Source organism: Rattus norvegicus, chromosome 8 (assembly GCF_036323735.1).
Source record: "Rattus norvegicus strain BN/NHsdMcwi chromosome 8, GRCr8, whole genome shotgun sequence".
NCBI lineage: Eukaryota > Metazoa > Chordata > Mammalia > Rodentia > Muridae > Rattus > Rattus norvegicus.
The window spans coordinates 88188792-88215516 of NC_086026.1; the positions used below are offsets into that span (position 1 = coordinate 88188792).

The following is a 26725-nucleotide window of genomic DNA, read 5'->3' on the forward strand; positions in this document are numbered from 1 at the left end:
CTGAGACAAGATCTCTATACAGAACCCTGACTGTCCAGGAACTCACTATGACCTGACCTAAATTCATGCTGACCTCGAACTCAGAGCACTGCCTGAGTTGTGCACCGTCATGCCCAGCTAAACAAATATATTGTTAAGGGGACTGACCAGATGGTTGGCAGGTAAAAGGATCTGCTGTCATATCTGGTGACGTGAGTTCAATTCCCAGAACCCACAGGATGAAGAGAACTGACTCCCTCAAGTTCAAACTCATACGCACATGCAAATGAATGCATGCAATTAAAAATTTTAAGTATATATAGGTAAGTGGAGAGGAATAAAGTGAAAGATTATAATCACATAAGCTATATGCAAAATAATAGCACTCCTGTGCTGTGTGATTCTCCTCCTGTAGAAATGTGAACACATGAGGGCACCAAGAACAAGCCAAAGAAAATGCTTCCACTTGAGTCGAATTTAGTGAAACAGTGGGTATATTGGAGGTATTTACAGGAATGTGGGTAACTCAAAGACAGCTGCATCACAGAAAAGCCTAGGCCACTATGGATGAAACTCACAAAAGTTGTATCCCTGGAGCTCCCTGAAGGACTTGCACATCCAATGGTCCTGGAGTCTTCCTCCTAGCCATGATCCCTGCTTGTATAGCCTGGGGTAGGGGTGGGCCTACAGCTTCCTTGGACTGAAGCTGTAAACTAGGTTCATTTCTGGAGGTTTATGAGACTCGCTCCTCTAGGAAGCAATATTTCAATTCAGAGGAAACTGTACGTGCATATAAAAATAGTTACTAGCGTAAGAGGTTGGCATTCTTGTAAAGGAGCGATAGAGCACTTGGTGGGAGTTACAGGTTCTCTAATTCTCCATGTCTTGTGTATATATAATGTTTAAATTGTGTACAAATAGGAACTGGTGAGATGGCTCAGTGACCAAGAGCTACTGCTCTTTGCAGAGAAACTACATTTGGTTCTCAGCACCCACATAGTTCCAGAAAATCTGATGCCCTCTTCTGACCTTTGTAGGTAACAGGCTACCGCGCTGTAGCAGTCTTCAGACACACCAGAAGAGGGCATCGTATCTCATTACACACACACACCACGTGTACAGGCAAAACAATCATACACAAAAATGTCTAAAAAATGTTTAAGCTGTATATAAATAATGGGGTTTGATTTGAAGACACGATACTCATATATAGACCCAGATGTACTTCAACGTGAGGATTAGAACTTGGATTGCCTTAGTCGATGAACCTCTCAGCAGATTTTAAGGCGAACTGATCAAATTTATTGTTCATAGGAGGCAACCTGGCGATAAAGACTAGCCCACCTGAAAAGGCCAACCTCAACCTCCACGATAGAATCCCCAGCCAAAAATGAAGGTGTGCGTGAAAGAAAGCACATCGTGCCTGCGCGCAGCGCCCTGCGCCATAGCATCTTGTAGCTCCAAATCGCCAATCAAATGCGTCGCTGGACGCAGGCGCGTTACGCTCTGATGCAGCCAAGATGGCGGCGCCCAGTCGGCTTCCACTGGCCTAACTATTCTGTGCGTCTCCAGCTTCTCTCGGCATGTTCCTTCTCCGGGACTGTGGCCGCTGGGCCTCAGCGTCCCTCGGCAGACGGTTGCCTTTGCGTCGCCTCCGCAGCGACAGCGCGGCACCCTGCAGCCCGCACTTCGACGTGGTAGTTATCGGAGGAGGGCACGCGGGGACCGAGGCGGCCGCCGCCGCTGCTCGTTGTGGCTCGCGGACTCTGCTCCTCACACACCGGGTGGACACAATCGGTGAGGAGCCGGACGGCCTCAGCGGGCCTGAGGCGCAGGGGTGACGCGCGGCAGGGACTCTGCGTCCGGCCGAGCGCGGGCAAGGTTGCGATGGTCGAAGAGTGGTGGGTGCCGGGGTGAGAGAGCGGAGGACCGTAAAGCACGTCGCTGGGAAGAGCTTCCCCTTATTCTCACCTCAGAGAAAGCGTGAATTAACATTTTCACACCCGTATGATTAAGCGACCGACGTGGTGCGTTCACCGAGAGCTTGTCAAGCCCTTGAGAAACGCCGCTGCTTGTCGCGTTCTGTATTTCCATTTGGATGTTTTGTGCTGAGACCTGCAGGTCTTAGAGCCTATGCACCTCGTTTTCTTTATCCATTCATCACTTGATGAACATTGGGTTGATCACGTTTCTTGGCTCTGGCAAGTAGGGTTTCATTAAACATAGAACACTTGTCACTTCAAACAAATTTAAATTCTTTTAGATATATACACAGTAGTGCAAAACCTATGTTCCATCAACGCTGTAGGATATGTCTAAAAACATTTTAGGGGCCTACTAATGATTCTCATAAATTAGTTTAATGGAAACAATTCTGACCTGAAACGAAATGATTAGGGCAGTTATTATTGTTGTTTGCTTTTTGAGAGGGTGTCTGTCTGTCTGTCTCTCTCAGTTCTTGGCTGGTCTGGAATTTTCTGTGTAGACCAAGCTGGCTTGGAAGTCACAGTGATCCATCTGCCTCAGCCTCCTGAGTGCTGGGATTAAAGGTGTATGTACCCCATCATGAATGACTGACCAAAGTGATTGAGGAATTTGGTACATTATCAAGTATTCCTTGGCTTCAAGGAAGAAAAAGGTAACTTAAACTTTTAGAAGGTTGAGTCCATAGGAATGCAGAGAACAGGAATTTGAAGGTAGAGGAGTGTGTGTCTTTTGTTTTTGTAAGTGAGTCTGATTACCTTTACAAACACTCTTTATTAAATAATATTACAAGGTCCTTGTTAATTTACCACGATAGTGTCTGTTCTCTTTAGGTCAGATGTCCTGTAATCCTTCCTTTGGTGGCATCGGAAAGGGGCATTTGATGAGAGAAGTAGATGCCTTGGATGGCCTGTGTTCTCGTGTCTGTGACCAGTCTGGTATACATTACAAAGTATTAAACCGGCGTAAGGGCCCTGCTGTATGGGGACTGAGAGCGCAAATTGATCGGAAACTTTATAAACAGAACATGCAGGTGAGCACGGGTGAGACCAGGAGGGACTGTGGGCTTCTCCAGCGGCTCTGTCAACTGGCGTTCTCTCTTGACAGAAAGAAATCCTGAGTACACCCTTGCTCACTGTTCAGGAGGGAGCTGTGGAAGATCTAGTTCTTGCAGAGCCAGAGCCTGGATATGGGGGGAAGTCCAGGGTCAGAGGCGTTGTTTTGGGTATGTACTGGCTAATAATGCTAATACCAGCAAATCAAACTCTGTGAGAAACTTACTCTAGAGGAGAGTATGTAAGTGTTTTTGCTATTCCAGGAAAGTCTGGTTTTTGATGCCTGGATAAGAAAATTATGTAAATAATCTCTTATCTCTTCATTTTGACCATCATGAATCTCAGCCAAATTCTAGGTTCATTAATACTATTTTAGTGTAAGACTCCAGGGCCATTTGTGTCTTTTATCCAGCTTCTTCTGTCAAATTTGTTCCTATATTTGTTCATTTTCTCTGTGAAGTTCACGTGTGTGATTAGAGGGCAACTTTTGAGAGACCATTCCCTGTGCTCAGCATGTAGGTATGAGTGATGGAATTCAGGTCTGAGCCATCCCAACCATGCTCCCCAACCCAACACACACTTTAAATATATTTCTCTCCCATATGTCCTGGGCTGGCCTCGAACTCACAGTATAGCCAAGAATGACTTTCAGCTTCTGATTCACCTGCCTCTACCTCCTAAGTGCTGGGATTCTAGGCAGGTGCCATCGTGTCTAATTTATGTAGTGCTAGGGACTGAACCCAGGGCTTGTATGTTAGGCAAACCCTCTATCAACTAAGCTACATCACCCACCCCTACTTTCCTGTCTTATTTAAGGTTACTATTGCTGAGACGAAACACCATGACGAAAGGCAAGTTGGGGAGGAAAGGATTGATTTAGCTTAGTATCCTGAATCACAGTCCACTGAAGGAAGCCAAAACAGGAGTTTAAACTGAGCCAGAACCTAGAGGCAGGAGCTGATGCCGAGAGCACAGAGGAGTGCTGCTTACTGGCTGGCTCTGCTTGCTCTCTTACAGAACCCAGGACCACCAGCCCAGGCGTGGCCCCACCCACAATGGGCTGGGCCCTCCCACATTAATAGCTAATTTAAAAAATGTTCTACAGACTTGGCCACAGCCCAGTCTTATGGAGGCGGTTTCCAAATTGGGGTTCTGGCCTCTCAGAATACTCTCGCCAGTGTTAGGTTGTCATAACAATTAGGCAGCATTGTTCCTCAGCCTCAGTTTTTTTGCTTCTCTAATTTCTGAGTAATTTCTTCTCTTCCCTCTGTCACTTACCATTCTTCCATCTACTCTCTAGCATTCAGAAAGAAATTAAACTTTTTTTTTTTTTTTTTTTTTTTTTGAGTCAGGTCTTCTTGTGTAATCAAGGCTGGCCCCAAATTCACACAAATCCACCTGCTTCTAATTCCCAGCTGCTGGGATTAAAGGTGTGCACCACACGTGGCCCGTTTTATACATTTTTAAAATTCTTTTAGGTTTCGGACAATTTCAGAAGGGAGAAGGAATCATATCATGTTTAGCTGAAATTCTAAAATCAGTTAGTTTTTGAACGACTCACTAAGTGAGCAATTCCTGTGTGATTTTCCAAGTTGGTGATGATGCATCATGGTTCCCTTGCCACACTTCGTAGATTCTTGAGATTCATAACATGTTGCCATCTAGAGTGTTTCTGCGGATTTAGGTATGTACACATATGTGTAGTGATTAGAGGTCAGAATTAGGTGTCTTCCACACTTGTTTATTTTTCTGCTTATTTTTACACTACTGGGGGACATGTCTGGCACACTCACAGAAGTCAGAGAACAGCAAGTAGGAGACATTTCGCTCCTTCCACCTTGTGGGTTTCGGGGACCAAAGGCAGGTCACCAGGCTTCTTAGCAAGTTCCTTTTTGTCTAATGAGTCATGTCACAAAGCTCGCAAGTGGCTTACCAGTCTGGCTGCTCTGTCTCCGTCTTTCCAGTCACAGGCACTGAGCACTGTGGCCTACACATAAGTTTCCTATTCATTTGAAGTTCTTTGTCTTGAGAGCCAGGTAAGGAGGTGTTGATAAAGGCACAAGCTTTCACTTATAAGTTGGGTGCTTTTAGGGATGTAATGTGTAGAGTGGTAACTGTCGTTGATAATAGAATGTTGCACCCTGAGGTTTTTCTAAGTAGGATTATGGGGCTCATTATATGAGGTGGACCTATAACCCCATGATAGTCATCATAAATATGTGCTATTTTTGTTTACTAATACTTTAATAAGCAATTTATATTGAAATTGTATTTTATTGCTGAGCAGTGGTGGTGCAATCCTTTAATCTCAGCACTCAGGAAGCAGAGGCAGGTGGATCTTTGTGAGTTCCAGAATAGCCATAGCCACAGCTCTACATAGAGAGATCCTATCTAAAAGAAAGAAAGAAAGAAAGAAGGAAAGAAAGAAAGACATATACATACATACTTATTGATGAAAAGTAAATTTGTGGGGGCTGGGGATTTAGCTCAGTGGTAGAGTGCTTGCCTAGGAAGCACAAGGCCCTGGGTTCGGTCCCCAGCTCCGAAAAAAAGACCAAAAAAAAAAAAAAAAAAAGAAAAGTAAATTTGTTCATGCTTCAATAAAGTTTTTAAAAATAACTACAAAAATTTTCAAATTTCTAGAGACAGGAAGTTTTTCTGTAATTTTTTTTTTTTGCAGGGGCGGGGAGGTTGGTTTTTTTGTTTTTGGTGTTTGTTTGTTTGTTGAGACAAGGTTTCTCTGTATAGCCCTGGCTGTTCTAGAACTCACTCTGTAAACCAGGCTGGCCTTAAACTCATAGACATTCACCTGCTTCTCCCTCCCAAGCACTGGGACTGAAGGTGTGTATCAGCACGGCCTGGCTCTGAAGTTCTGATATAAAGTACTTACATTCTATTTACTTCTGTAGAATTGTTTGTTGTTCATTTAAATACATACAAAACCATTTTGAAACAATGAGAAAAATGTTTCGCTGGTTTTTTCTTACTCATTTAGCTGATGGAAGTACAATGCATGCAGAGAGTGTAGTCCTGACCACTGGGACCTTTCTGAGAGGCGCGCTCATCATTGGACTGGAGGTGCATCCTGCAGGACGCTTGGGGGATCAGCCCTCCATAGGGTTGGCTCAGACTCTGGAGAAGTTGGGGTTTATGGTAGGAAGACTGAAGACTGGAACTCCACCCCGACTCGCCAAAGAGTCCATTAATTTCAGCATTCTACACGAGCACACAGCAGATAACCCACCCATCCCGTTCAGCTTTCTCAGTGACGATGTGTGGATCAAGGTAAGACAATTAGAAAAGCCTACTTTGATGGCTGATGCTAGCTTCTCACGGCAGAGCATAGTCTGTCTGTCTTTCTCCTCTCTTTGCTGTCCTTCTAAATTTTTGCTTTGTTTTTATTTATGGATCCGTTAGCTAAGTTAGCAGTTGGGTCTTTTCGTATATGTTCTTACATTTTATTGCTTTATATAACTTACTTTACTGCCTTAGTTACTTTTCTATTGCTAAGATAAGACACTGTGACCAAGGCAACTTACAGAAGGAACAGTTTTGTTAGGAGCTCACAGGTCCTCAGGGTGAGTCCATGACTATCATGGTAGGGAACATGGCAGCAGGCATGGCGCTGACTGGAGCAATAGGTTAGAGCTTAAATCTTTTTTTTTTTTTTCCGGAGCTGAGGACCGAACCCAGGGCCTTGCACTTGCTAGGCTAGCGCTCTACCACTGAGCTAAATCCCCAACCCCAATGTGTAGCCCAGGCTGGCCTCGAACTCGTAATCCTCCTGCCTCTGCCTCCTTCAGCAAATCCTACCAGCGTGTGCCACCACAACCAGCTTATTAATTTTTTTTTCTTTTTTTCGGAGCTGGGGACCGAACCCAGGGCTTTGCGCTTGCTAGGCAAGCGCTCTACCACTGAGCTAAATCCCCAACCCCTAATTTTTATTTATGAGTACAGTGTAGCTGTTTTGAGATGCACCAGAAGAGGGCATCAGACCTCATTACAGATGGTTGTGAGCCACCATGTGGTTGCTGGGAATTGATCTCAGGACCTCTGGAAGAGCAGTCAGTGCTCTTAACTGCCCCTTAAATCTTTATCTAACAAATCTGCAGGGGGGGAGGGGGAGGGGAGTTAAGCAAGCAAGCTAATTGGAAATGTCTCTAGTCCTTTGAAACGTCTAAGCCTATGCTTAGTGACACACCCCCTCCAACAAAACCATTCTTCCTAATCTTTCTAAAACAGTTCCACCAACTAGGGACTCAAATATAGGAGCTGTTATCCATTTAAACAGCCACATAAAAAGCCTTTTTGAAACTATTTCAGATTTACAGAATAGAAGAGCAGACTGGGGGTGGGGTGCTGTTTAGCTCAGCAGGCAGCACCTGCTGCTAAGCCTGAAGACCTGGATTCAGTCCCCGGGACCCACGTGGTGGAACTCCCAAGAGTTGTTCTCTGGCCTCCAAACACATGCTGTGGCATGTATGGATGCACACATATATACATATAAACCCTTGTATAAAAATGTAACAAAAAACTGCAAGGTTACTATGACAAAATTCTTTTTAATCAAAAAATTTAAGATTTTATTTTTATTTTATGTTTATCAGTTTCCCCTGAAAGTATGTTTGAAGTCACACAGTGAGAGTATTTTACCACTGCCTCATAAAGTGTGTATATAAGTGCACATTTATTGCCTAGTACAGTAAAATGCCCATTTCTCGTTATGGAACATTTGGTATTAAGTTGCATAGATTATGAGCCTTCTCTAAATAATTCAATCTGAACCTCAACTAAACACAGATTCCTGTAATACAGATGCAGTGCAGTGTTGAAAGTTGAGGACTGTCATACTGATCCAATGCTGTTATCTAATAGGAAGTCCCTAGCCAGAGTCTACTGATTCCCTGGTGTCACCCCAAGTCACCCCATCCCAACCTAGGTCTGTATTTGCATTTGTTTTCACGTTTATTTGTAAATTTATTTCTGTGTTTGTTTGCACGTGGTACACGTTTGTGGAAGTCAGACAGCAGCTTTCAGGGATCAGTTCTGTCCTTATACTCATGGATCCTAGAGACTAGTCAGGTCAGGTTTGGCAGCAGATGAGCCTAGGGCTTTCACATATGAGATGAGTACTGAGTCACTGAGATGCACTCCCCATCCTGTCCTTTAAACGGAAGAAGTAAGTAGAGGGTATGTTTAGAATGAAGGATTAAGGGCTGGAGATATGCCGTACTAAAACATCAAATTTTTTTTCTTTTTTTGGTGTTTTCAAGGGAGTGTTTTTCTGTGTAGTTCTGGTTGTCCTGAAACTCTAGACCAGGCTGGCCTCAAACTCAGAGATCTATCTACCTCTGTCTCCTGAGTACTGGGATTAAAGTCATGTGCAGCTGGTTCTCTGATTCTCTAAGGGATGGTTCAAGCTATTGGCTTAAAACTGTTAAGAAGTAGTATATTTCAGTTAGCATAGGCCACCACCACCTGGCTAAACATCATTTCATAATGTTATCTGATGCTCAGATTTTCCCAACTTTCCTCAAACATACTTACTTCTATTTGTATGTATGTGTGTTTTCTCCCCCTAGCCCTTGGCTTCTCTCTCCCACTCCCTCACCTGTGTCCTATGACTTGCTAGTGGTGGACAACTGGTGGGAGTTGTCTCCCTCTCTGTGGAAACTCGAGAGTGTCCTGCATCATCCCTTGGATGTGTTTCTTGCAGTAGGTTTATTTTAAATACTTTAAAATTGACCAAGAGAGAAGTGCCCACATTACACTAGAGGCTGTTTTACATCTGTTGCCCCTGTCCCCAGTATTTATGTATAAAAGAAGTTAAGTCATTTCCCCCCAGAACCTCCTGTATCCTAGATTTATCTGATTATTGCCTGTACCTTGTTTTCCCAGAAACTCATAATTAGACTCAGAAACTTCTTATATTTAGGGTCATCTGTTGGGCTATATGTTTGTTTCTGGCAGGAACATTTAATTATGTACACCCTTGATGTGTGTTAGAGTAAGTCAGTATCGTGTAGGATTTATTTGAATGAGAGGCAATTCAGTAAGGAAAGGAACAAGATGATGCTCTATGCTGCCCGTGGTGGCCCACGTGCAGTCACAGCCGTCAGAAGCCAGGCAAGAGAACCAGAGCTTAGGATAGCCTCTCTCCAGAGTTCAAGGCCAGCTAGGCTGCTGGGACCCTGTCTCAAACAGCAGCTGGGGGAAGTCTGCAGTGTAACTATCTGCTTGCCGTCCTCTAGCCGGAAGATCAGCTGCCATGCTACTTGACTCACACCAACCCCAGAGTGGATGAGCTCGTCCTTGAGAACCTTCACCTGAATAGCCATGTTAAAGAAACTACCAGAGGGCCCCGGTAAGGACAGAAGTGAGCTTAATCACGTTAAGGAATGAGGGAAACTTTTTCTGTCATCAAATTTACTTTAAATTTCAACATCTTATTCTAGATACTGTCCCTCTATTGAATCAAAGGTTTTACGTTTTCCAAACCGTCTGCATCAGGTTTGGTTGGAGCCTGAAGGAATGGATTCTGATCTCATCTACCCACAAGGGTTGTCTGTTACACTACCAGCCGAGTTACAGGAGAAAATGATAACATGCATCAGAGGCTTGGAGAAAGCCAAAATGGTCCATCCAGGTAAAGAGGGTCCCAGATGCTCATCAGTGTAAGCAGTGAGGTGGTCTTGGCTACTTCCATTGTTGCTTAACACTCCATAAAGTAGCCCAAGCTGGACCGGGGTGGACACAGCTGTAGTCCTAGCACTTGGGGAGCTAAAACAGGGAGCTATCTGCAAGTTTGAGGCGTGTGTGGCTACATAGCAAGACCCTGAGTCAACATATGTAAAATAGATGTAGCCCAGCATCTGTCCGTCTGATGTGCTTTGAATTCCCTCCTTGAGCCAGGTGCAGCTGTTTTGACTCACCTTGTGCTCTTATTCTTGGTCAGGCTATGGTGTTCAGTACGATTATTTAGATCCCCGTCAGATCAGTCCTTCCCTCGAGACGCATTTGGTTCAGCGGTTGTTCTTTGCTGGACAAATAAATGGAACCACAGGCTACGAGGAAGCTGCAGCTCAGGTGAGATTTGTTTTACTTAAGACTGGGTCTCTCTCTCTATGTAGTCTTGGCTGTCAAGCTCACCATGTAAACTAGGCCCACTTGAAACTCTCAGAGATCTACCTGCCTCTGCCTCCCAAGTGCTAGGATTAAAGTCATAAGCCACCATTCCCACCCAGTTCCAGGGAAGAGTTTATTCAGATGCTACTCTAAACAAAAAGACCATTTTATTAGTGTTTATTTCTTATTGTCTGTTGTATTTATTATACAGATCTTAGATACAACAATATTTTAGACTAAGTGGAGATAGTTGTTGTATATAACATACTTGTTTTGTTTTGAAATAGGGCCTTGATATATAGCCCAGACTCATCTTTTATTTTGTTTGTTTTTTCAGATAGGGACTCATATAGTCAAGGCTGACTTTGAAAATTCAGTCCCACTTTCACCTTCCTACTACTGAGGTCAAAAGCATGCACCACCACTCCCAGCTCAAACTGCTGATCTTTCTGCTTCACCTCCCTAGGACTAGAATTGCAAGCATGTGTGCCATGTTGCCCAGCTTGTGGGAGATGATTTTGAAAGAACTTACAGCTAGTTTCTGAATCCCTAGATATGCTAGCACGTTGTGAAAATATGGAATTGCTTCTAAAGTATGAAAAAGACAGATTCTTTTAAGATATCTGAAAATTATCATACTGTTAATACTATTCTGGCTTTCTGTGTTGTGCCTGTGCATTTGTGCATGTTGAGGTCAGAGGAAAGCATTAGATAGGTGCTTTTCTCAAGTGTTCCTCACCTTATTTTATTTTATAGGTATGGGTGTTATGTCTACATGTTTATCTGTGTACCACATGTGTGCCTAGTGCTTATGGAGGTCAGAACATGGCCTTAGACCCCCGGAACTAGAGATGCAGATGGTTATGAGCCACCATATGGATGCTAGGGATTAAATCAAAAGCCGCCAATACTCTTTCCCACTTCAGAACCAGTTCTCTAGCTGCCTTCCTTTTCAGTACATGTGGAGTATGGGGTGGTGGTATGAGCACATGAATGTGCTATAACTCCCTAGAGCTGGAGTTACAGGTGACTGTGAGCTACCCGGCATGAGTGCAGCAAACCGACCTTGGGTCCTCTGCCAGAGCAGTACCCATGCTTACCTCTTGAACTACCTCTCCAGCCCTCTACCTTATACTTCAAGACAGACTCTCTCATTGGAGCTTATCAGTTAAGCTAAACTGACTAACCAGTGAGTTTCAGTGGCCCGTCCCTGCCTCTGCTGAGAGTACAGGTTTGTACCACGATGCTCAGCTTTTCATGGGGGTGTTAGGGATCGAATTTAGGTCTTTATGCCTTTGAGGTAGGCATCTTATGAACTCACTCTAACCTCCCATAGTCTTTACCACTGTCTTGGTTGGTCACAGTTCCATTGCTATGAAGAGACACCATGACCACAGCAACCCTTATAAAAGAAAGCATTTAATTGGAGCTTGCTTGCAGTTTCCGATGCTTAGTCCATTGTCATGTTGGCAAACAGGCAGACATGGTGCTAGAGAAGGAGCTCAGACTAGATTTATAGGCAGCAGGAAGAGAGAGAGAGAGAGAGAGAGAGAGAGAGAGAGAGAGAGAGAGAGGGAGGGAGGGAGGGAGGGAGGGAGGGAGGAGAGACTGGGCCTGCCTTGGGCTTTTGAAACGTCAAAACCCCCAGTGATACAACTACTCCAACAAGGCCACACCTCTTAATCCTTCTCAAGTAGTTCCACTACACAATGATAAATCATATCATTTGTTTGTACAGAACAGCTAGAGAACTCGTACAAGTGAGTTTGCAAAATTTAACGCCTCTCAACCCCAATCCATGGAGGAATGAATCATAGCACTAGCACGCTACCATGTTCTGTTTCTGAGTGTAGATCACATTTACCTCTCTTAAATTCCTTATGAACCTACTTTCATCCTATTGGATGCATTTGTTCTTGGTTTTTGTTTTTTTAAGACAGGATTTTCCTGTGTAGCCCTGGCTATGCTGGAATCACTTTGTATACCAGGCTGACTTAGAATTCAGAGATCCACCTGCTTCTGCCTCCTGAGCGCTGGGACTAAAGGTTTGCGTCACCACTGCCTAGCTCTTCCTCCCGGTGTGGGTTTTTCCTAGGTAGTGTGCTGAGTAGAATAGCTATTTCTAGTTCATAATGGCCTCTTAAACATTTCAGTCCTCTTCTAGGGGGTGATAGCTGGAATCAATGCCAGTCTGAGAGTCAGTCGAAAACCACCCTTTGTTGTGAGCCGCACAGAAGGCTATATAGGAGTCTTGATTGATGACCTCACCACCCTGGGCACCAGCGAGCCGTACCGAATGTTCACTAGCAGAGTAGAGTTCCGTCTGTCACTGCGCCCAGATAATGCTGACACCCGGCTCACATTCCGAGGTAACTATTGAGTCTTGTAATGCATTTCACTGCTTTGGTACTTTAATGGTTTTTGTAGTTTTGAGGCAGGATCTCTTACAGTGTAGTCATCTTGACCACACCTGTCAAGTAGTAGTTGGCTACTACACCAGCCTTGGGAAGTAGGTATGTCCATGTGTATCCTGGCCAGCCTTGAATTCACTGCGTGCATCTTCCCTCCCTTCCTCTAAGCAGAGTTTTACAGGTGTGTGCTGCCACGCCCCGTGCTCTGCTGTTCTTTTAAAATGTCTCTTTCTCCCTCCTCATTTCTTAGCTCATGAGGATGCTGGCTGTGTGTCCCCACAGCGATATAAAAGAGCTTTGTGGATGAAGTCATCTTTAGAAGAAGGTATTTCTGTGCTGAAATCCATTAAGTTTTCAAGCTCCAAGTGGAAAAAGTTAATTCCACAAGCTCCTATAAGTATTAATAGAAGCCTTCCTGTCAGGTATGATTTTCAATGTAGACTTTTCTTAGTCTTTGCAGAAAAATGAGCTATCATAGAGACATCGTATATAGGCCCCTACTTATACATTTTAAATGAATACAGCGCTTAGCTTTTCATCACACACACACACACACACACACACACACACACACACACACACGAGAGCCATGTTAGACATGAATGTTGGCAGTTAGGACGTGGGGACAGGATCAGAAGTGCTATAGCTATATAACAAAGTGAGGTCTAAACTGAGCTCTGTAAGACCCTGTCTTGAAAAATAAATTTAAGAGAAAATAAAATGTATATGGCAAAGCACGTAGCTTGGTGTAGAATGCATGCTGAGCGTGAGTGAGGCTTGGAAGGCTCTGCCTCCCAAGTGCGGGGGAGTAGCATGTACCACCATAGCTAGCAAATAAATCTTAATAAATGTATTTATGTTTGATTATAAAGCGTGTGTGTGTGGGTATTGCCTACAAGTATGTACATATACCATATCCACATCCATGCCTGGAGCCCAGGGAACCAGAAGAGGGTGTCAGATCCCATGGAACTAGAGTTACAGATGGCTTTGAACTTTCCTGTGGGTGCTGGGAAGCAGACCCAGGTCCTCTGGAAGAGCAGCCGGTGTCCTTAACACCTGAGCCATCTCTCCAGCTCCATTCTTAATTTTTTGTGTATGTACAGTTTCTTTGTGGTTTCCATTGAATTCTTTTGGGTTTCCTCAGATTTAGAGGCTTCAAGCCAAAAGAAATACAAGAATACAAGTTTTCTTTGTAGGCTTGAAAATTGTAGTCCCAGCTAATATTATGTGCTACAGCAAGGAAAACTTTTTTTAAAAAACATAGTATTATAAATCCTGTTTTTTCAGTGTTATATATTCTAAATTTTTGTTTATATCAGTTTTTTGAAGGATCATGCCGCATTTTGTTTCCCTCGGTTTAGTTTTATGTGGCCTCTGAGTCTAAAGGACACTCTTAGAAAACACTCTTGTTCCAGGAACAAGGGAGGGGTGTGTGTGCGCATGCGTGCCTTCATGCCAGCCTTAAGTTTCCCCCATAGCTGAAGTAGCCTGGGATGAGCCTGCCCAACTCAAGTGCTGGGCATAAAGTTCTGAGGACCTTGAGTAATATGGAATGTGTGTGTTTTACCACTGATTCTGTTTTATCCCCATTTGGAAAACAAACAGACAAACAGTGTGATGTAGATAGGAGAGGGAACCAGCAGGGCACAGCCAGTAGTCCTCTGGACTTCAGGGGACACTGTGCACGTCATGATGACTCAGGTGGTCTCCTCTTGCGAGACCTGTTTTCCGGGATGGCTCTTACAGACGTTGTGTTGTTCTCGGTTTTCTGTTGTGTCCTAATTAGTCTCATTTGGGGGTGGTGTGGCCCAGACTTGCTCCATGGCTGACAATTACTTGATGCTCTGTCCTCTGCCTCCATCCTTTCACGGCAGAAGGGCAGGCAGGCTCCGCGAAGCCTCTCTTTTAAGGGCACTGATGCTAGTGGCTGGCTTTGCCTCTTAATAATGGTACTTGGGTTATCAGAACCCAACATAGATATTTGGGGACACCAACATTTTCACTACTGCAGTCAATATTTTTGTTTACTGGCTCTATTAATCAGTTTTATGTTATAATAAAATACCCAAGGCTGTGTATTTTATTTTTTAAAAAGAGTGTTTGTCTGGCTACCAACTCAGAGGCAGCTTCCTCTCTTTGACCTCTGCTGAGGGTGTTATAGCCAGTCGCTTCACAGCAGCAGGAGTGCAGATGAGTTTTAAAGTAGCCCATATGGGACTCGAGAGCTCTCTCTTCAGCTAAGAGCATGTGCTGCTCTGTAGAGACCATATAGAAGTACAGGAAGCCGGAAATCTAGGTGTCAAGCTTGTTCTTCTGACACGAGCCCCCTGTGAGCACTGACCTTGTAACAGCAGCATAACCTCTTTTGAAGAACAGAGACCTAGTCCTTTACCTTAAAGTGTGGGCCTCAACAGTATGACATTAGAGACTGTACTTCCTGAATAAGCCTTTGAGGGACACAAAGGATATCTGAACCCTAGCATATAAAGGATGAGTCCTTTATAGGACTCTAGAGGACAGTGGAGGGCAACAACCTCATAAAGCCTTAACAACGCCATAGTTATGGTGATAAGGAGTCACAATCAGTGCAATGCTGTTAGGAAGTTAAATGCTCACCCTAGTATGGATGGGGCATTTTGAGGCAGAATTTCATGTAACTCAGGCTGGCTTTGCACTCCCGGTGCTCCCGCCTCTTCCTCTCAAACGCTAGGGTCACAAGCATGCATTAGCAGGCCCAGAGAGAATCAGTTATTTATTCTTATATAACCGCCTTTGCAGATGTTCCACTTTTTATTATTTCATTATTTTATTTTGAGACAAGTTCTCTCTATATAGTCCTGACTGGTTATACAGACCAGGCTGGCCTTGAGTTCACAGAGGTTCTTCCACCTCTGCCTCTTAAGCAGTAAGACCAAAGGTGTGTGCCACAACACCTGGCCAGATGCTACTCTATTTGCTCACTATACTTGGAAAAGCCTTGAGAGTCCCTTGTAGTCTAATGTTTAGTATGCTCCTGGGAATTGTGTTCTGAGTTTGGTTTACAGGACATGGATCCTTAGGTTGATAATGCTTTTTACACTGCAGTGCCCTGGATGTCCTTAAGTATGAAGAAGTGGACATGGAGTCACTAGCCAGTGTGGTTCCCGAGCCCCTGAAGAAGTATACTGCATGTAGAGAGCTCGCCAGAAGACTGAAAATCGAAGGTAAGGGGAGTTGTTTTCCTCAGGTGGTATCACTCCGTTCTCCACACGTGCAGACTGTGGATGAGCAGTGTCTGCTGAGCAAGGTGACAGACAATGCCTGAGGTAATGTAGGCTCTGCACTTTCATAGGTTTGTCCTCAGCAGAAAGCTAAACAGTGAAGAGTGCAGAACAGGGGGATATGGGAATGGTGGGAAAGCTGTATGCTGTTTATACAGGAAAAGACTCCTCCTTGGGGAGCAGCTGGGTGGTGAGAATGGTGCATTCCGCCCAGTGTTGGTGTTTCCTTCAGTTCCACAGAGATAGCACCTAAAAACGTGCTTTGGCTGTGTATAGGCCATTCCCTGTGTAATTTATAAAAGGGTGGCAACAAAGAGAAACCTACCAGAAATTCTAAAACCATTTCCCCAAACGACCCAGGACTAAAGAATTCAACTAAAAAAATAACCCAGATGGAACTGGAAAGATGGTTCAGTGGCTAAAAGCCTGTGCTGGTCTTCCAGAGGGTCAGGGTTCAGTTCCCAACAACCACATCCGGTGCTTCACCACCACCTGTAACTGCAGCTCTAGGGGATCCAAGTCCCTGGCCTTCAGAGGCTCCTACAGTTATATACACAACACGCACACGCACACACCACACACGTCACACACACACACACACACACCACACACACACACACACGCATGCACACACACCACACACCACACACACACGCATGCACACACATAACACACACGCACACACACCACACACACCACACACACACACACGCATGCACACACATAACACACACGCACACACACACATGCACACACACCACACACCACACACACACACGCATGCACACACATAACACACACGCACACACACACGCACACACACGCACACACACCACACACACGCACACACACACGCATGCACACACACCACACACACACATGCACACACACCACACACACACATGTACACACACATGCGCACACACACACGCATGCACACACACCACACACACACACACACATGCACACACACCACACACATACACACACACGCATGCACACACACACATGCACACACACCACACACACACACCACACACACACACGCATGCACACACATAACACACACGCACACACACACACCACACACACACACGCATGCACACACACCACACACATACACACACACGCACACACACACATGCTCACACACCACGCACACACACACCACACACACGCATGCACACACATAACACACACGCACACACACACATGCACACACACACCACACACACACACGCACGCACACACACACATGCACACACACGCGCACACACACCACACACACACGTACACACACACACGCACGCACCACACACACGCGCACACACACCACACACACATGTACACACACACGCACACACGCACACACACACATGCTCACACACCACACACACACACCACACACACGCATGCACACACATAACACACACGCACACACACACATGCGCACACACACACCACACACACACACACGCACGCACACACACACATGCACACACACGCGCACACACACCACACACACGTACACACACGCACGCACACACGCACGCACACACGCACCACACACACGCGCACACACACCACACACACATGTACACACACACGCACACACACATGCACACACACCACACACACATCACACACACACACACGCATGCACACACACCACACACACCACACACACACACACACACACGTTGTATGTAATATTAAACAAACCAATCATGCTGATGCTGGCTATGCTCTAGTAACGTGGTTGCCACTGTCTTCCCTGTTCCCTGTAGTTCACCGGCCTCCGAACCATTCCCTATCTTTCCAGCCATCTGCCCCCTGTTGTTGGCTGTCACAAATCCCTATAACCCAGTGAAATCAAAACTGTAGAGGCTTGTAATTTATCAGTCAGATTTATATCAGTAAATTCTCAACCCACAAAACACCCACACAGTGAACTCAGAGCCAATTGATATTGATACAAGCTGTCCACCTAGATTGGACAAATTGTCCTATATTATTCTATCCCTTCTAAGATAGTCATAGCTTCCCGTCGCTATTCAAAGTCACGTGGATCAGGTTTGTCCCCTCCTTCCTCCATCTTCTCTGTCTGTCTGTCCTCTCTGTCCCTATCTGTCCTGTCTCTAAAATTCTCAGCCCACCTTCCTTTTCCACTGCCCAATCACAGGCTCTGGCCTTACCTTGTGTCTGCCCTCACCTGCATATAGACAGCAGTCTGCACACACACACACACACACACACACACACACACACACACACACGCATGCACACACGTACAAGTTCAAAATAACTTGGGAAATCTTAAAACGCAAGTCACCCAGTACAGATGACAACATATAGGAAGGATTCAGACTTATCTCACCATTACGATTTCTCAATTGAATACTTTAGATATCAGGGTGTAGCACTGGAAACAACTGCTTAGGTGACATATTTTAGACTTGGTGTGCAGCTTTACTTCGTTCAGTAAATATTAGGTTCCAGTTAGCATGGTCCAAAAGCATTTATCATTAACTTGTTCGTAGGAAATAATTCAGCCATTAGCTGTTCCTTGCTAGTGCTGGGGAGCTGGAGGGTGCTGCAATTGGGACGTAAAGTAAATAAATTAATGAGAAAAAGGCTAGTGCTTATACGAGTTCTAGCAACCACCTGAGATTTAAAAGAAACCACATGGGGTTAAAGTACAATATATAGGGGTGATTTTCAAGTTGCTATTGAATCTCCCCAACCTGACAGACTTATTTTATTTTTATGTACATTATGTTTGTGTCTGCCTGTGCATGCACATGGATGCAGGTGTCATGGAGGGCAGAAGAGGGTATCTGGTCCTCTACAGTTAGAGATTCAGACTTCTGTTGTGAGGAGCTGCCTAACATGCGTGAAACACAAAAGCAGCACGTGCTCACCTTTTTCCTTGGGTTTTGAGGGAAGGTTTCTCTGTATAGCCCTGGCTGGGACTCACTCTGTGTACAGGCTGGCCTCAAACTGGAGCAAATGTTCTTTGTTTTTGTTTTTAAAGATTTATTTTATTTATGAGTACACTATAGCTGTTCTCAGACACACCAGAGGAGGGCATCAGATCCCATTACAGATGGTTGTGAGTCACCATGTGGTTGCTGGGAATTGAACTCAGGACCTCTCGAAGAACGGTCAGTGCTCTTAACTGCTGAGCCATCTCTCCAGCCCTGTTTTTGTTTTTTTAAAGACATGAGCTGATGTAGCCCAGGCTACCCCCAAACTCTTAAGCAGCTAAGGATGACCATTAACTTTAAGCCCTTTTGCCTTTTACCTTCTGCGTGCTGGGATTGCAGGTGTATGCCACCATACCTGGTTTTGTGCAGTGCTGGAATGTGATGGTTGATATCGCTCATCATCTTGACAGCATTTAGAGGCACAGGGATTTAGGACCGAAATCATGCCAGATAAGTCCCCTGCCCACTGTGCTACGTACCAGTCAGCCCCTAGACAAGTTTCTTAAAGGCAAAGCTCAATGTTACGTTTTATTATCTTTCTTATTTTGCAATTTATATTTGAGGGATGAAATAAATATGCCCTTGGCCATATGCAAGGTCTCAGCCTCCCTGTTAGTATCATACTTACTCTCTCATTACTGTGACAAGAAGGGTGGGTCTATGTGTGCAGAGGCCAGAGTACCACCCGGAGTGTGGGTCATTGGGATGAGTGGGTTTGCCTCATGGCTGGTAGAGACAAAGTCCATCCTGGTGGGAAGGGCATGGTGGTGGGAGCATCTTCCTGTGGTCTGCTGAAAATGAGGTGGTTAGTCTCAGTTCATGAGGTGGTTAGTCTCAGTTCATGAGGTGGTTAGTCTCAGTTCATGCACAGGCGGGAGGCAGAGATGCCAGTGCTCGCTCCCTCTCCTTTCATGAAGTCTGAGCCTACCTGGGAATGGTGCCACCTCTTCATTCTTTACTTAAACCATTTTGGAAACATCCTGACAGACATACTCAAATTACCACAATGCCTTTAAATCTTGTCAAATCAATAGTCAGTATTAACCATCGAATCCCATTATACCCTGGGGCCTCTTTCATGAATCATAAAATTGTGCCAGATACGGTGAAGCATTCCAATGTAATTCTAGCACTTGGGAGGCTGAACTGTATGAAACTCGGTTTTAAAGAAACAAAACCTTTGCACTTAGCCAGGTGTGGTGGCACAGCCTGTAATTCCAGCACTTGGGAGGCAGAGGCAGGTGACTCTCTGTGAGTATAAGGCCAGCCTGGTCTACATCCTGAGTTCCAGGACAGCCAGGGTTTCTTAGCGAGACCCTGTCTAAAAAAAACTCTGCAGTATAGCTTGTTGTGTTGATGCACTGCCTTACGCCTGCTCAGAACAGCCTTGTTCGGGGTAGATCTTAGCATTTGGCCAGTCTTACTGTTCTGTTGTTGAGGAAGCAACACCATGGCCAAGGCACCTCTTAAAAAAAAACATTTAACTGGGGGCTTGTTCCCAGCTTTAGAGGATTAGTCTGTGGTCATCATGGCAGGAGGCAGACAAGCATGGCTGGAGCAGCTGCTGGAAGCTGCATCCTGATCCTGCAGCAGTCATGGAGAGATTCGCCGGGCCTGGCGTGGGTTCAGGCCGCACACTCTCTCCAACAAGGCCACACCCCCTAATCTTTCCAAAGATGCACTCACTGGGCACCAGGTATTCAAATATATGCGCCTATGGGAGCCATTGTCATTCAAGCCACCACATGGCCTAACGTGTGTGTCAGAGCACATGTTGGGGGGCACTCATTCCTTGGCCCTTGCATGACAACTTGCAGTGGTCAGTTCTCTCCTTCCACTGTAGGTTCTGAGTAATGGGTTCAGGTGTGGCAGCAGTTCCTGTACACTGAATCATTTTGCATACCCAACCCCCTTCTTTTTAAATGGGTCTGATATAGTCCAGGCTGATCTGAAACTTGTTGTTTATAGGATAGCCTTGATTAGCTATCACTCAGTTAGCACACTCAGCAAGAACCTGTCCAAACTGCATGTAGTGCACGATGGGTGCCAGGTAAAGGGGTCATGAGCCACACCTTTAATCCTAGCCCACAGGAGACAGGTGCAGGGGGATCTCTGTGAGTTTGAGGCCAGTCCGGTCTACAGAGAGTTCCAGGAAGCTGGGACTACACAGAGAAACCCTGTCTCAATGAAAAGGAAGGGAGAGAGGGAAAGGAGGAGGGAGGGAGAAAAAAAGAATTTATCTTTTGTTGAACAAGGTGGAGGGCTTCAATTTAGATTTTTTTTTTTAAGATTTATTCATTTATTATATATAAGTACACTGTAGCTGTCTTCAGACACACCAGAAGAGGGCATTGGATCTCTTTACAGATGGTTGTGAGCCACCATGTGGTTGCTGGGAATTGAACTCAGGACCTCTGGAAGAGCAGTCAGTGCTCTTAACTGCTGAGCCATCTCTCCAGCCCCCAATTTAGATTTTTTTTTAAAGGTTGTTTTTTGTTGTTGTTGTTGTTGTTGTTGTTGTTGTTGTTGTTTTTGTTTTTGTTTTTTTTTATCTTTTAATTATGTTGGAGGCAGTAGCACAGGGTGTGCATGAGTACTGGTACTTGAGGAACTGAGAAGAGGGAATTGGATCCCATGGGACTGGAGTTAATGGTGGTTGTGAGCCAACTGACACGGGTGCTAGAAACCAGACTCAGTTCCTCTGAAAGAGTACTGTGGACTCTTAAACCCTGAGTCTTCTCTCCAGCCCCTCAGCTCATATTTTAAGGCCAGTTTTGCTGAGCCTGCTCTCACAGGCTTGTCCCTCCTTGGGAATTTGAGGTGTGGGTGTGTAAAAGGTCTACGTGTCCAGCTCAGTAAGACAGTGCCTATAAAGGGACTGGGATATGACTCGGGAGTAATGGTAAACGGTGCCTTCTTGCCTCCCACTCACAAGGCCTGGAGTGTCCTGGGCTTCATTACTAATACTACCACACAAATTTGTTTTTTTAAAGTTTGGCTTTAATTGTCTAAGAATAGAATCCTTGACAAAATAATTGCCAAGCTCTCTTCATAACATTACTTCTTAATAAATATCTTATCCAAATTGCATAAGTTATATTTACCAACTAAGCAAGCCCATTTCTAAAAATTAGTGCTTTGGGAGGGGTGCATGGCTGCCTCGGGGTATAGCTACTTGTCTGGCCTGTATATTAATTAATTAATAAATATCTGGGACCACCTTAAAATACACACGTGCACATACAGCTACACATAAAAATAACTTAGAGAAACATTTTCTTGGAGAAACAGCCCACCTTTAGGACTTAACATTTAATGTTACAAATAGGATTTACACAGACAGGAAGGTCAGCATCAGCCAGGCATGGTGGCAGACCCTGTAGTGACACTCTTTGCAGTGTAGGCTGGGTAACAGTAAGTAGTTTAAGGTCATCCTTGGCTGTATAATTCATCTGCACGATAACCTTTAGTTTCCTTTTCCTCAAAAAGGAAAGGTCCTCCTAGGATGTTCAGGGTCATCCTCACTGTGTGGCAACTTTGAGGCTAGCCTGGGCTATATGAGATTCTGTTTCAAAACAAAACAAAACAAAACAAAACCAGACTAGACTATCTACTTCAGGTGTCTCAAAGTGTTGGGCTGAATTCAAGATGATGTATGCAGAAGCTATTAGTAAATAGTAAAGGTTATACAAATATAGGTTATTAGTATAATACATGTATCATAATATAATCCTAATTTTATTCACCAGCTACTTATGAGTCAGTATTGTTGTATCAACTACAAGAAATAAAGGAAGTTCAGCAAGATGAAGCTTTGCAACTTCCACAAGATCTAGATTATCTAACAATCAAGGATGTGTCATTGTCCCAGGAAGTTCGAGAGAAGCTACACTTGAGTCGCCCACAGACGGTAAGCACACAAGCAGTGGGAAGAAGCAAGCGCTAAGCAAAGCCAAAAAGGGCTAGGGCTTTAGCTGTCAGTAAGAGCTAATGCTGTGGTCCTGAGCACTTGCTGCTCGTGCAAAGGGCCTGGGTTTGGTTCCCAGCCATCCACATGGTGGCTCACAACCATCCATGATTCCAGTTTCAGGCATTTTTTTTTCCATCTTTATTAACTTGAGTACTTCTTATTTACATTTCAATTGTTATTCCCTTTCCCGGTTTCCAGGCAAACATCCCCCTAACCCCTCCACCTCCCCTTCGATATGGGTGTTCCCCTCCCCATCCTCTTCCCATTACCGCCCCCTCCCCAACAATTCCGTTCACTGGGGTTCAGTCTTGGCAGGACCAAGGGCTTCCCCTTCCACTGGTGCCCTTACTAGGCTATTCATTGCTACCTATGCAGTTGGAGCCCAGGGTCAGTCCATGTATAGTCTTTGGGTAGTGGCTTAGTCCCTGGAAGCTCTGATTGGTTGTAGTATGGGGTCCCAAACTCCTTCAAGCTCTTTCAGTCCTTTCTCTGATTCTTTCAATGGGGGTCCTGTTCTCAGTTCAGTGGTTTGCTGCTGGCATTCGCCTATGTATTTGCCATATTCTGGCTATGTCTCTCAGGAGAGATCTACATCCGGCTCCTGTCGGTCTGCACTTCTTTGCTTCATCCATCCTATCTAGTTTGGTGGCTGTATATGTATGGGCCACATGTGGGGCAGGCTCTGAATGGGTGTTCCTTCAGCCTCTGTTCTAAACTTTGCCTCTCTATTCCCTCCCAAGGATATTCTTGTTCCCCTTTTAAAGAAGGAGTGAAGCATTCGCATTTTGGTCATCCTTCTTGAGTTTCACGTGTTCTGTGCATCTAGGGTAATTCGAGCATTTGGGCTAATAGCCACTTATCAATGAGTGCATATCATGTGTGTTTTTCTGTGATTGGGTTACCTCACTCAGGATGATATTTTCCAGTTCCATCCATTTGCCTATGAATTTCGTAAAGGATACTACATGTGAATGGTGAGCATACAGACCCGTGGGCAAAGCCCTCATGTACATAAAATAAATCTAAAATATTCTTTAAAAGAAAAAAGGAAAGAAAAGAAACAGCTTATTTTTTTTCCATAGGATAGATGTTGATCTTTCTCTGTAAGAGATGAGAAAGCTGAGCTTACGAAATTAAGAATTGATTTGCCACAGAAATTGTGTGTGTCTTTGGGGATGGGGACTGTTGATTGATTTGCTGGAGAGGTGGCTCAGTGGTTAAGAGCACTGGCTGCTCTTCCACAGGTCCTGGGCTCCTACCACGTAGTGGCTTAGAACAATCTGTAAGTCTAGTTCCAAGGGGTCCAGATCCCTCTTCTATCCTTGGTGAGCACCGGGGACACACCATGGTACAGACTAACATGAGGACAAAATACTTCTACATATAAATAATAAAACGATGATGATGGTGGTGATGATGACAATGACGATTATGAAATGGATTTTCTCTCAAGTTATCTTCTCACATACACACTGGTATGCATGCACGCACAAGCAATCAATCAATCAATCAATCAATCAATAAAATTTAAAAAGGATTTAGTTTGATTGCAATTATTCTCTAATTCCAGCCAACCATGTCCTAAAGCATTAGGGTGGGTGTATGTGTGTGTGTGTGTGTGTGTGTGTGTGTGTGTGTGTGTGTGTGTGTGTGTGTATGTGTGTACATATGACATAATTATTTTAGGTTAAACTAGACTACATTTTAGTGGTTTCAAATCATTCCCTAGATCCCTCTCAGGATTCCGTTTGTAAGCTTCTAGGAGAGGAAGAGAGCCAGAATTCTTCCACCCCATGATTTAGTCTTAACTGTGTGTGTGTTCAAATGTTCTTTTCCTTCCTCCTATTGTGTAGCCACTGAGGCAAAGCGGTCTAACGTAAACATTTGTATTTAGAAAAAAGATAGTCTCATTCTCCCTCTCCCTCTCCCTCTCCCTCTACCTCCCTCTCCCTCTCCCTCCCTCTCTCATTAAATTACAAGCTAGAGGTGGGACTTCATATTCTCCTCACCCACTCCTGGATGGGATTTTGTCTGGCTTGAACTGAGCAGGTCTTGTCTGTTGTGTTTTGAAACAGTTTTCTAAGTCATCCTCTCTTAGCTTCTTCCGTCCTCTCTTCCTCACAGATCCCTGTGATTTGAGGGGCTGAGCAGTCCAAAGTCACATAGTTTCCACATGTTGACAGTTGTGAGTCTATGTTCATTGCCATCTCTACCATATATTTTCAAGAAAGAAAGGGAGAGAGGGAGGAAGGGAAAGATTTCTTTTGTTTTCTGTGTATGAGTGTTTTGCTTGCTCCACATGTGTGCCCAGTGCCTGTAGAGGTCAGAAGAGGGCGTCAGATTCCCTAGAACCCGAGCTGTGGTTGTGCGCCAGCCGCCCCGTGGATGCTGGAGTTGAACTCTGATCCTCTGAAGCAGCAGCAAGTGCTGCTAATGACTGGGCCATCGCTTCAGCTCTCCCACAGATTTTCTTAATGGAAAGAAAAGGATATTGTAGCATTATGGGAAGGGGAAGGTAGGAGATAAAGAGTCTTTGTAGCCCAGGCTGGCCTTGAGATCTTTCTGCCTCAGTCTTCCCAGTGCTAGGAAACAGGTGTGTGCCGACCTGGAAGTAGCCTTCTTTGCTGAGAAGTGGTTTCCCTTTGTGACCAAGCTGGTTTCCAGTCTGTAGTCCTTCTGCCATGATGCCTTCTCAGTGCTGTGATGACATGCATGCCCAGTTTTCTTATGATCTAGCCAAGCAGTGGGAACACACACCTTTAATCCAGTCTTACATACAGTTAAGGAGACAGGTGGACCTCTTTGAGGCCAGCCTGGTCTATAGAGCTAGGTCCAGAACAGCCAGGACTACACAGAGAAAGCAGCATACAAAAACAACAATATGATCTTGCACACACCATTCTAAAACTTGCGAGCTGAAGACATAGCCATGTCTCATTTCCCTTGTCCTCTTTACAAACCTATTTTTAGTGACATCAGATTTGTTATGAGTATGAGTGTTTTACCCTCATGTATGTATCGGCACATGTGCATGCCCCGTGCTTATGAAAAACAGAAAAAGAGGGCATTGGATTCTCAGGAACTGGAGTTACAGATGCTGTGGGCTGCCATATGGGTGCTGGGAACTGAATCTGCATCCTCTACAAGAGAAGCACTTAAGTACCGAGCCGTCTCTCCAGCTCTCAGATAATTTTTAGTAGCTGCCTGTAATGGCATCTGCCTGTTGTCCTAACTGCTTACATGGGAGACTGAAATGAAGGAGGATCTCTTTAGCCCAAGAGTTCAAAAGTAACCTGGTCAGTGTAGTCTGACCCCAACTCAGAATCCAACTGGTTTACAGCCTGTCCTATACAGAGGTCAGGGGAGGGGACATCTGATTTGACATGGCTCATTTTGGTTCTTTTGTCATCTTTTTTTTTTTTTTTTTTTTTTTCCGGTTCTTTTTTCCGGAGCTGGGGACCAAACCCAGGGCCTTGCGCTTCCTAGGCAAGCACTCTACCACTGAGCTAAATCCCCAACCCCTCTTTTGTCATCTTAATTCCTAGATTGGAGCTGCTAGTCGTATTCCTGGAGTGACACCAGCTGCCATCATCAATCTGCTCAGATTTGTGAGGAACACTCAGCAGAGACAGACAGCAGTGATGGAGCACCAGACCAATCAGTGCTTATGACGCAAAGGAACTGGGAGACAGAATTCTAACTTCCATTGCATAGGGGACTTGGATAGAGCCATGATTCTCACCCTTCATAATGCTGCCACCCTTTAATACAGTTCCTTGTGTTGTGGTGAGCTGAAAACACAAAATTATTTCATTGCTACTTCATACTTTGGTACTGTTATGAATCATAATGTAAATATCTGATATCGGATCCCTGTGGGGATCTCAACCCATGGGAGGTCCGTTGACTTAGAGAGTATGAATAGGAAATAAAATGATACCTGTGAAAATGC

The 26725-nt window shown here is 44.7% G+C and overlaps 1 protein-coding gene across 4 annotated transcripts; it reads left to right on the plus strand.

Annotated features, from left to right (window-relative positions):
• The first annotated feature begins 126 nt into the window (after nt 1–126).
• Nucleotides 127–26725, plus strand: Mto1 (mitochondrial tRNA translation optimization 1). 4 transcript variants are annotated; one of them, NM_001106841.1, is made up of 12 exons: nt 1479–1776; nt 2796–2995; nt 3070–3187; nt 6013–6302; nt 9269–9381; nt 9473–9663; nt 9973–10103; nt 12307–12511; nt 12804–12975; nt 15641–15759; nt 22553–22713; nt 26319–26725. In NM_001106841.1, exons 1-12 carry the CDS (start codon nt 1563–1565, stop codon nt 26442–26444), a joined length of 2040 nt encoding a protein of 679 aa, NP_001100311.1. In that variant the 5' UTR covers nt 1479–1562; the 3' UTR covers nt 26445–26725. The 4 variants fall into 4 exon arrangements, with proteins under 4 accessions (XP_038937084.1, XP_038937086.1, NP_001100311.1 ...); XM_039081156.2 differs by lacking the exons at nt 2796–2995; nt 3070–3187 and having other exon boundaries at nt 127–1776; nt 26319–26722; XM_039081157.2 differs by lacking the exons at nt 1479–1776; nt 3070–3187 and having other exon boundaries at nt 2856–2995; nt 26319–26722.

What these genes read in the sequence shown, in the direction of transcription:
- Mto1 (NM_001106841.1), top strand. Translation starts at nt 1,563, where the DNA reads ATGTTCCTTCTCCGGGACTGTGGCCGCTGGGCCTCAGCGTCCCTCGGC. An exon ending in GTGACGATGTGTGGATCAAG is followed by an intron (nt 6,303 to 9,268) that starts GTAAGACAATTA and finishes GCCGTCCTCTAG; the next exon opens with CCGGAAGATCAGCTGCCATG. An exon ending in AGCCAAAATGGTCCATCCAG is followed by an intron (nt 9,664 to 9,972) that starts GTAAAGAGGGTC and finishes ATTCTTGGTCAG; the next exon opens with GCTATGGTGTTCAGTACGAT.